The sequence below is a fragment of the Oryctolagus cuniculus genome, chromosome 2 (assembly GCF_964237555.1).
Source record: "Oryctolagus cuniculus chromosome 2, mOryCun1.1, whole genome shotgun sequence".
Lineage (NCBI taxonomy): Eukaryota > Metazoa > Chordata > Mammalia > Lagomorpha > Leporidae > Oryctolagus > Oryctolagus cuniculus.
The window spans coordinates 166448078-166458884 of record NC_091433.1 but is presented as its reverse complement, the minus strand read 5'-3'; the positions used below and the strand labels follow the sequence as shown (position 1 = coordinate 166458884).

Genomic DNA, 10807 nt, shown 5'->3' with positions numbered 1-10807 from the left:
TGAGGCGAGCGGGGCTCGCGGAGCGGACGCCGCGGACCTTGTGCTGCGCCACCGCGCCCACTCAGAGGCTCGGGAGGCGCGGACCGGCCCGCAGGCTGCGCCGCCGCGGGGCCGGCCGACTGGGAGGAGGAGGAGGAGTGGGCGCCGCCAGCCCGGGCTGGAGCCGAGCGCAGCCGCCGCCGCCGCCGCCGCCAGAAGTTTGGGTTGAACCGGAGCTGCCGGGAGGAAACTTTTTTTCTTTATTCCCCCTCCCTCCCGGGAGGAGGAGGAGGAGGAGGAGAAGGAGGAGGGGAAGCCACCGCTGCCGCTGGCGCCAACGCTAGTGGGCTCGGGGTCGGCGCGGCCCGCAGTGGGGGCGCGGGCCTCGCCCCGCGAGGGGAGGCGCGCCCCGGGGGCCCAGAGGGGGGCGGCGAGGACCGCGGGCTGCGGGAGCGGCGGCTGCGGCGCGTGTGCCCCGCGAAGGGGAGGGCGCCCGCCCGGCTCTCGGCCCGGCTGCGAGGAGGCGGCGGCGGCGGCGCAGGAGGATGTACTTGGTGGCGGGGCGCAGGGGGCTGGCCGGCTGCGGGCACCTCCTGGTCTCGCTGCTGGGGCTGCTACTGCTGCTGGCGCGCTCCGGCACCCGGGCGCTGGTCTGCCTGCCCTGCGACGAGTCCAAGTGCGAGGAGCCCAGGAGCTGCCCCGGGAGCATCGTGCAGGGCGTCTGCGGCTGCTGCTACATGTGCGCCCGCCAGAGGAACGAGAGCTGCGGCGGCGCCTACGGGCTCCACGGAGCCTGCGACCGGGGGCTGCGCTGTGTCATCCGCCCCCCGCTCAATGGCGACTCCATCACCGAGTACGAAGTAGGCGTCTGCGAAGGTACGGCTGCCCGCCGCCACCCCCCACCCACCCACCCCCGCCCTCCTTCGGCGCTGGCTGCGCCCAACAAAGTTTGGCCGAGACTTTCCCGAGGAGCGAGGGCTCCGCAGGAGGAGAGGCGGCCGCCACCCCCGGGCGCGAGCCCCTGCGTCGCTCGGTTCCCGCTCCCCGGGTACTTAGCCAGCCACGCGCGCGAGGTTGGGCTGCTTGGGTGGGGGCGGGCGAGTGGAAGGTGTCCGAGCCCCCCACCACCACCCCCGCGCGCACCCACCCACCCACACACACACGTGTGGCCACTCGAGGCGGGGACGCCGCGGGCGGGGCACTGCGGAGGCCGCGCGCGCGAGCCTCCGGGGCGTCCGCCCCCGCCCCCTGCCCGCACTGGCGCAGTGTGGCCGGTGCGCTGCGCACCGGCCCTGAAAAGTCCGTGTTCTGTCGTCCGAGGAGACGTGCCTCCAGCTCCCACTCCCGTGCGACTCTTTATTATTTTTTTTTTTCCCTCGCGCTCTTCCTTCACCCCCTTCCTCCTCCTCCGCAGATAAATCAGTTTCAGCTCAGGAATATGTCAGCCTAGGGGAAGTTGCAAACGGTGGTTACTCATTTATTTGCCTATGGAAAACGGTCAAAGGCTTTCTCTCCAGAAAGGAAAGAGGTGGGGGCTGCACCTGGCGGTGCAAAGTTGTTGCTCGCTGTCAGGGGCTGCTGTTTTAAGATCAGATGGCCGCGTGTCTCCAGTCTTGTTGCCGGTCCCTTCTTTTTGTTTGACAGCGGATTGGCCCTGATGGCTTTTCTCCAGGGCGCACTGTGCACCGCGATGGCCAGACTGCCGGAGGGAGAAAGCGTTTAGATGAGTGGAGCCGCCTCGTTGGGTACCCAGTGTTGGTGCGAGTCGCTGACATCCCTGTCCGCCACCCTCGGCCTCACGGTGCCTGGTCTGGTTGAGGTCTAGAGAGAAGCGCTGAGCTCTTTTTGTCGAGCGCCTGAGCAGGACTCGGTGAGCACCAGTTAAAAGTGGGTTCCCTGCTCGGGCGCACGATGCCATTGCGGGCCATCCTGGCGAGTGAGCAGAGCGCAGCAGTCTTATTTCTGGGGGAGCTTGGAGCAGGGACAGGCGCCCTCTGCCTAGTGTGTCTTCTGTACTACTTGGAGCCACACCTCAGAGGCCAGGGAGGGGCTTATTCTGGAGCATCCGCATGTGTATGTGTGTGTGTTTACTGTGCTGGGATACAGAGAAAGGGGGTGACAGCCTGGAGAATTTTTTAAAAAAATGTATCTATTAAAAGGCTTCAAGGCTGTGGTTCTTTTTAAGTACACGTACTTATTTATACCTGTGTCCTTAAGGTTTGCACCATTCTGTTGAATCGAGAGGCTTTCTGGTTTGGAAGCTACTGGGCAGTCTTAGGGATCTCTGGTCCCAGGGGAGGGACCGGGCTGTGCTGTGCACTTAGGACATTGGCTTAGAAGAGTTAAAGGGTTTGGTTGCCTGGATTAGGAAAGCCTCCCACCTGGTATGAAATCCCATTTTGCAATACGTTATTATTTCTGACTCAGGAAAAACGGCCATCAGACAGAGTTCTGATCCGGTTTCATGTGTTTGGGGATTTTGAATGACTTAGACTGAAAGGTGCATCTTTGAACCCTGCCACCTCGAGTATCTGATCTGATCTGGCTTCCCCTAAATTAACAAGAACATGCATCGGAGACTGCTGTGCTCTGAGAAGGACTTTGGAGGTTGAAAATATTCTGCTCCTTGTTTTGTGGCTTCTTAGTATGTTTGTGGTGAAGGAACTGCTCAGGGAACATTTTCGGTCATCAAGTGTTTTGGCAGCCGCATGCCGTGTCACACTATGGAGTTATTTTGGCAGCTTGCTGGTGAGCCGTTCATTCCTCTGAAATGATGCGATCCCTCCTAGCTTCCTTTCTTCTGGTAACACCCTGTGCAACTGGTATTATCCTTGAACATACTTGGGAGTGTTTGTCAACGTGACTATATCTCAATTAGTGTTCTCTAGAAGCACTTTGCATTTAGCAGGCCTGTATCCAGCCACCGCAATCCTGAGCGCTAGGCACTTTTAAAAAAGAATTCCAAAAGCAGCAGTCAAGTTGCATTCTACATCCATGAAACAAAAGAAGAACAGTGTTAAACTGGCATGATACAATGGTTGGATTCAGACAGGTTATTTTCAATCTTGTGTCTAGAATTGCATATATCCTCTTCCCTTTACTACATGATTTGTAAAAAGCATAAGATGAATGAATAACCCTTTCTCTGTAAGAATTAGAGGAATCTTTACATGTTGATAATTATCTAGAAGGTATTTTCTCCTTTGGTTCATTTTACTTTCAAGAAATATTTCAATGACCAGTGTTTCTTTCAGTTTTCATTTTTATGCAGAAATTCACACATTGGGACATGATTTTCATAATTAACAAATAGGAATATAATATTTTATTCGTGTTAAAGTCTCTTTTGCTGCAATTTTTGCACTAAAATGACCCCTACTGGTTGTATCTGTTAATGAAAGCTCTTTGGAAAACTTCATGAGGCTACACTGAGAAAGCTTAGTGCATGGTATAGAAATGTTCTCATGACTAATCTACTTGCTTTCAATGACATAACTTAAGTACAACTTGAATTGCTGTTTGCCAACTTGCAGTGATTTTTATGTGTTTTACTGCCATCCTGTCTTTGTGTGGAGAAAAATCATGTTTTTAACTGCAGCTCCTAAAATGAGTCAGATCAGTCACGAGGAGACATGGACCCATTTCATCTTGAGGTTCCTTGCCTTGGGTTTTAAGGCATACTGACCCATAGTGGGACCTCACTGGAAGTGCATTGAATAAATGGATGAACAGTGCTATTCAAAGAAAGAAAAAGTATTTTCTGAAAGATTAAATTATGTGATGTCTTAGTGAATCATGTGAGATGCTCCTTTGGATTTCTTTACCACATAGTTTAGACTGTTAGTAAATAAATCCTGATTTAATTCTTTTTTTTCTAAATTTATTCAAATTGTGCATGATACCTGCTGGTTTTCTGCCATCCTCTTAATCTAAAAAGTGCTTTATGGCACCTGAGAGAGTGCAAGTGCCTCTCCTGTTTCCACTCATCTAGGGAGTCTTCCTGTTGCCCTCTGCCGCATTCTGCCTGGCCTGTTTTCTTGGCCAGGCTGCCTGCCTCCAGGGAAATTGCCTAGAAGCCAGAGAAACAAGTTTGGATTCTGAACCCCTGAGGTAGAAGTTTGGATGAGAAACCTCTTGGGGGAGGTGAGACAACATTATGAAAAACTAATGGAGATTTTCTACAAAGAATATTTTGATGGGACAGTGAGAATGATATTTTAAGCTAAGTGGGTTTCATATATATAGTGGACATATTTCTGTAAGGAGTGGCTGGCACAAGGTGCAGGAGCGTGACCAGCCATCTCTGGATAATAACATCAGTAGATGGTGACTTGAGTTTGTCAGTATGCAAGGACAGTGATTAGAAACCAAGTGGATGCAATTGAGTTGCTTTGCTCTGAGGACTTTGTTGTATTGGATCCAGGTGATTTCTGTTGCGGATAAGCACAAACTTCTTTATTTTTTTTTTAAGATTTATTTACTTATTTGAAACAGTTACAGGGATAGAGAAGAAGAAACAGAGATCTTCCATCTGCTGGTTCACTCTCCAAATGGCCGCAACAACGAGGCTGGGCTAGACTGAAGCCAGGAGTTTCTTCCATGGGTGCAAGGGCTCAAGTACTTGGGCCATTCTCCACTGCTTTCCCAGGTGCATTAGCAGGGTACTGGATCAGAAGTGGAGAGCCGGGGCTGGAACTGGTGCCTTTATGGAATGCCAGCGCTGTTCTTTTCCCAGTAAATATATACTCGGTGGCTCAACCTTTGTGGAACTTAATTTTCCATGATCACTACCATGTGAAAATTGCTTTTTGTGTACACAATCCTTGTATTTCTCCCATGTTTTTTAACTTTTTCCTTCCAGTCATTTTTCATGGGGTAGTGATTAGGAGAATGAAGTCGGTGTGGAGGGTATTTACAGCAAAAAAGCAAAAGTTTTTGAAATGATTGTCATTAAAAGGTTATGGTTTCTTCCCTTAGACTGGAAGACTGTCAGTGGAGATGATGGGTGCTTGCAAGACTAAGCTTGGGGCCATAAGGAGGTGTCCCAGAGAGCAGGTGACTAGTGGCCAGGTAATGCATCAAAGCACTGGATTGTGCATAAGTCATCCAAGGAGCTGCTCTCATGGCTGTGGGGTGGGACCTGGAGTCAAAGTCCTGAATTTCTATTTTCACTAATTTAGTAAAAGATGAAGGGCAAAGTTAATACACTTATACTACAGTTTTAAAAATGAACACACTCAGGGCTCAGACTTTGAGTAATGGGCTTCATTTTTCATCTCAAAAGTCTTTAGGTAAAGTGACCTCTTTTGATGCCAGAAAGAAGCAAGCAGAGGGCCTGTAAAATTATGTTAACAGGGGATGTGAGGAGAAACCAATGCAAGTAAACAAGGAAATAATTAGTTCTTCCCAAAAGTAAATATTGACAAAACATGGAGGGACCAACCATTCACTGCATATATACAAGTGACAGGATTCATTTATCTTCACTTTGACTGTCAGGCTTATAGAATCTTCGCTGTTATTGAGTCCTGTCACACAAAATACTTGGCAAAGGGCAAATAAATTGCATAGTAAAGAAAGGAAAAATAGCAAGTCTGGAGATACTTGCTGCCATTAACACGTGTTTAATAGACCAGGAAAATCTACAAGCCATATGTTGGCAGTGCGGTTGTGAGCATTTGGGTTAATTTATGAAGAAAGCTGTCTGAACAGTCCTTAAACTGTGGCTATTACAGCCATTTGTAGGAGATATCTGGTGACTTGGTACATTTTCCTATGTTTTGTGTGGCTTAGTTAAGATGTGGTGATCTGGGTGAACGAGTGAACAGCTTGGGGACAGACATTATAAAGTTGGAGGGTTTGTATAAAACAGATGACCCTAAGAAGGTAATGAGTGGGAGGACTAAAGAATGATGAATGAAAGAAGGGAAAAATATTGAATTAATCCTCGGGCAACTGTACCATCCTTTGAAGAATAATCCAAAGCACATTCCAGACATTAATTGTGAAATTCCTGAAAAATGTGGGTGTGTTTAATATCTCTCAGGCAGTAGTGCCTGCAGGAGCAATGACAGTGCTGCTTCAGTGTGTAAATCTAGTGGGGGTAGGAGGTGGTAAAATGAGTGGAAGGTAAGAACGTTCCTGTAACGCTGTGTTCCACAAGGCACATTTGGTTTTTGGAGACCCCTCCCCCCCAGTAAAATTCATTTAGCTATTTGAGGAAGAAACAGTAGTCAAGCATGCATGAATAACATGTTTCTTCTCAGAGGTCTAGTTCTCCAAACGTGCATTTTCAAACATCTGACTTGCCTTTGCATGGAAATCACTCACTCATTCATTGCTCTTCTACTCTGTACAAGATCTGATGGAGAAGGGGGACATCTGGGAGGCCTGGGGACATCTCAAACATGATCTCTATACTCTTTTCACTCTTTAACCAATGTAGGCAATAAGAAAGACCATAAAATGTCTGCATAATAAGTTCCAGCAAAGATTTCCCAAGTCTTGTACATAATTAATTCATAAGGGAAATACGTGGATAAAATTTGTGCTAGGAACCAAAGGATCTGAAGCGATCTCTTCAGGCTCTAGTGGCAGGGCCCAAAGGGGAGTTTGAATCTGAACAAGGTTTAAAAGTTTGAGTAGGAGCTCTCCTTTAGATGGGAGAGAGAATCCCACCCAAGCTTAGAACTCTCTACAGTACGATACATAGCAGAGTGTTTCCCAGCATCTAAGAAAGAGGCTGCTTCACTCTTAACACTTTACTAGCTGCAATTCAAAATGGCAAGCTTGCTTTTGAGAGTTATTTTCTCTTTGTTCTGGCTTGTTGCACTAGGCAGATGAGCGTGGGCAGTGAACTGGGAGGTGTCCCTTTATCAGCATCTCTTGACTGCACCCACTCTGCTGCTTGCCCTGGCCAGTTAGCTTGTCAGATCATCAAAAATCTCTGCATAGACGATACCTACTCAGTCCTATGGACAGAGGAGCACTTGAACATACATATATTTAAGATTGCTCTCAAGGTAAAAATGAGACTCTTAAGTCTAAATGTTCATTTGGAGCCCACATGGGAAAAAATTGAATAAAGATCTGTTTTCCTGTGTTAGTTGCAAAGTGAACAGATCTCAGTCTCTCTTCCCCAACTCCAGTTAATTTGCCCAGGTGAAATACCTAAGAGTAATGGTTAGAAACTTTGTTTCTTGGGCCGGCGCCGCGGCTCACTAGGCTAATCCTCCGCCTAGCGGCGCCGGCACACCGGGTTCTAGTCCCGGTCGGGGCGCCGGATTCTGTCCCGGTTGCCCCTCTTCCAGGCCAGCCCTCTGCTGTGGCCAGGGAGTGCAGTGGAGGATGGCCCAGGTGCTTGGGCCCTGCACCCCATGGGAGACCAGGAAAAGCACCTGGCTCCTGGCTCCTGCCATCGGATCAGCGCAATGCGCCGGCCGCAGCGCGCCGGCCGCGGCGGCCATTGGAGGGTGAACCAACGGCAAAGGAAGACCTTTCTCTCTGTCTCTCTCTCTCACTGTCCACTCTGCCTGTCAAAAAAAAAAAAAAAAAAAAAAAAAAAAAAAAAGAAACTTTGTTTCTTGGATCAAATCTGCCCCTTGCTATTGTGTCTGTGTTCTCATCTGTGTAGGGAAGTCAATAATATGGATACTGTTGCTACCAGAACTTGGTGAAGCACTTTAAAGTGACTGGCATGTGGAAAAAGTTTACTAACAACAAGGTTGCTAACAGTGTAAGTACAATAATTTGACATGGGCTCATTCTCTCCATCCCTTAGTTATGGAATTGAGGCTCTTAGGAAGGGTGTTGTACGTCTTGTCTAAATACTTTCTATAAAAAACTATCTTTTGGGGCTGGTGTTGCGGCGTAGCAGGTAAGGTCGCTGCCACCTGTGACTCTGGCATCCCATGTGGGCTGTGGTTCAAATCCCAGCTGCTCTACTTCTGATTTGGCTACCTGCTAATGGCCTGGGAAAAGCAGCAGAAGATGGCCCAAGGACTTGAGCCCCTGCCATCCATGTGGGAGACTCAGATGAAGCTCCTGGCCCAGCCCTGGTCATTTTGGCCATATGAGGAGTGAACCAGTGGATGGGAGATATATTCTGTCTCTGTCTCTCTCTCTCTCTCTCTCTCTCTCTCTCTCTCTGTGTGTGTGTGTGTGTATAAGTGTGACTTTCAAATAGATTTTTAAGATCTCTGTGAGATCCCAGTGGAAAGAGCAGGTCTTCAAAGAAGGAGGTACCTTTCTCTGAAGGGAGGAGAGAACCTCCACTTTGAATATGACCTTGTCTAAACAAGATAAGAGTCGGTGAACTCAAAAGGCTTCCATAGCCTTGGAAACTCATGACTGGTGCATAGGGAGATTACTCATGCCATAAACAGGAGTGTCAATTTGTAAAGTCAACAACAGGAGTCACTGTGCACTTACTCCTCATGTAGGATCTCTGTCCTTAATGTGCTGTACATTGAGACTTAATGCTATAATGAGTACTCAAACAGTATATTTTGCTTTGTGTTTCTATGGGGGTGCAAACTGTTGAAATCTTTACTTAATGTATACTAAACTGATCTTCTGTAAAAAAAAAAAAAAAAAAAAAGAAATTATCAATTCCCAACTTGACTCTCACTGGGATTAAACATGACAATAGGTCTGATCTGATTTCATCATCATTTAAAAAATCATCTATTATTTTTCACTTTATGTGGGAGCAAACTGTTAATCTTTAATGTATGCTAAACTGATCTTCTATATAAAGAGAATCGAAAATGAATCTTGATGTGAATGGAAGGGGAGAGGGAGTGGGAAAGGGGAGGGATGCGGGTGGGAGAGACGATATGGGGGGGAAGCCATTGTAATCCATAAGCCGTACTTTGGAAATTTATATTCATTAAATAAAAGTTAAAAAAATTATATATTTTGAGTCAGATTTTTTGTATTAAGTCACAGGAGTCGTGAGCTTAACCATTTATCTGTAAGCTGATATTTCATTTGGTGAGGGAAAAGGATCCAAACTCACTATAATCAATAATGTGTGTTTTCCTTTACATTATATTCTGGAAGATGATTTTGCTCCTAGCTCCTGGCATGTTCACCCTGGCTTGAGCTAAGGAAACAGCTTATACTGCCACAGCTCCATCCCATCAAGGCCTCTGTCCCACCTGCTGCTGCTCCAGTTGGTACAAACTGGGCAAAGCCAAGGGCCAGAGGCTTAACCAACCCATTCCTCTGATCCCTAGCTCTCCCTATTTCCCTTCCAGCCTTCTGCCCACAAGTGTGGGTTGAACATCTGCCATGGCTCTGGTCTCTGTTCCGTATGGTACTGATAGCACTTCTGGCAGCCGGGTTCCCTGTTTGTTAGAAGTAGTGGGAACTTCCTAGGTTTGCTACCCAGATTAAATGAGATGAAGCTGTGCTTCTGACATATTAACATGCATGCAGATCACCTCGGCAGCTCATTAAAAATGTGCCAGTTCTGATTCAGGAGGTCTGAGATGGAACACGAGATTCTGCATGTCAGACAGCCTCCCAGGTGATACCAGTGTTGCTGGGCCTGAGGCCACCCTTTAAGTAACAGAGCTAGTATGTGTAAAGTGTGCAGCAGAGTGTGGCATTTAATAAGACCTGACAAGTGTTACCCATGATTATAATACTTACTTTTTAGCCAGAATAAATAAGATAGCGGCCTCGCCTCACAGAAGTCATGGGCTGATGTTAGATAGAAGAACTGGGATTCCTGATAGCCCACAGCAGTGAGGCTTGATATGGGGAGAGCGAGCTCCTTTCAGGAGCTGAGAGGGCCCCTGAGTCTCACTCTGACTTCCAGAAGGGTTCAGTGGAGGAAGCAGCAACAAAGAACGAGACCTGATGGTCTCCCCACTGCTGCCTCTTCCCCATTCCTCCTGTGCAGGGTGTTTTAGGAAAAAGAAAACTGCCCTCAGGGCTAGACTAACCTATGTCCAAATCTCAGTGCTGTTATTTTTTTTTTTTTAAACTGAGACCAGCTTGCTTATTTTTTCTGGGTTTCAGTTTTCTCCATCTGTGAAAATGGAGTATTAAAAGATTTCCATTCAAATAAATATTGTAGTGAGGATTAGCGATAATTCCTATATGCTTGTGTAATACCTGTGATTACATCAATGTGTGTGCGTGTGTGTGCATAGAAAATCATTGCCAGCACAGTTCCTGGTACCAAGGAAGTTTTTAAAAACAGTATTCTAAATTCTGCTTGATTTTTTTCCCCATTCTTTCTCACTTTTTTTCCTTGTTTGTGCTTTGAGAGCACATTCACACCTGCTGTAAGTTAATTCAGTCCCTTCAGGTGGGGGCACGGAGTAGGAATTTTCATATCTGAAGTCTTTGGGAGAGAAGAGAACTGTGGCCTACAGAGAATAAGGTTCTGTGGTCCAGGGCCTCTGGGTCATCTGTTAGTCAGATCCAGCATAATTATGCTTCCTTACACCTTCTGGGTTCTGTGAATATTTGCTTCATTTTGTGGTGTGAGTCCTTACTTCTAAAGAGCTGTTTTTGAACTAATATCTAAAAGGTGATAAACTTTTTAAAAATTCCTTTTTAAATTTATTCAAAATGCAGGGAGACAGAGTTCTGGTTCATTCTCCAGATACCCATGACAGCTGAGGCTGGGCAGGCTTAAACCAGAAGCCTGGAACTCAACCTGATCGCCCACATGCGTGGCAGGCATCCAGGGACTTGAGAGATGACCACTGCTTCCCAGGGTGACCATTAACAAGAAACTGGAATCAGAAGCAAAGCCAGAACTTGAACCCAGGCAATCTGATGCAGAATGCGAGGATCCCAAGCAGCAGCT

The 10807-nt window shown here is 47.4% G+C and overlaps 1 protein-coding gene across 7 annotated transcripts in view; it reads left to right on the top strand.

The window, feature by feature from the left end:
* Positions 1-329: 329 nt before the first annotated feature.
* Positions 330-10807, top strand: part of CRIM1 (cysteine rich transmembrane BMP regulator 1) — a 208363-nt gene continuing 197885 nt past the window's right edge. For 5 of the 7 annotated variants that reach the window (XM_051842986.2, XM_051842989.2, XM_070069255.1 and 2 more), the window contains exon 1: positions 377-855. In XM_051842986.2, the coding sequence (XP_051698946.2) occupies positions 525-855 (331 nt within the window). In that variant the 5' untranslated portion in view covers positions 377-524. Of the gene's footprint in view, positions 856-1301; positions 5050-10807 lie in introns of those variants that run through there. The other 2 variants (XM_051842985.2, XM_051842990.2) reach the window with 2 other exon arrangements.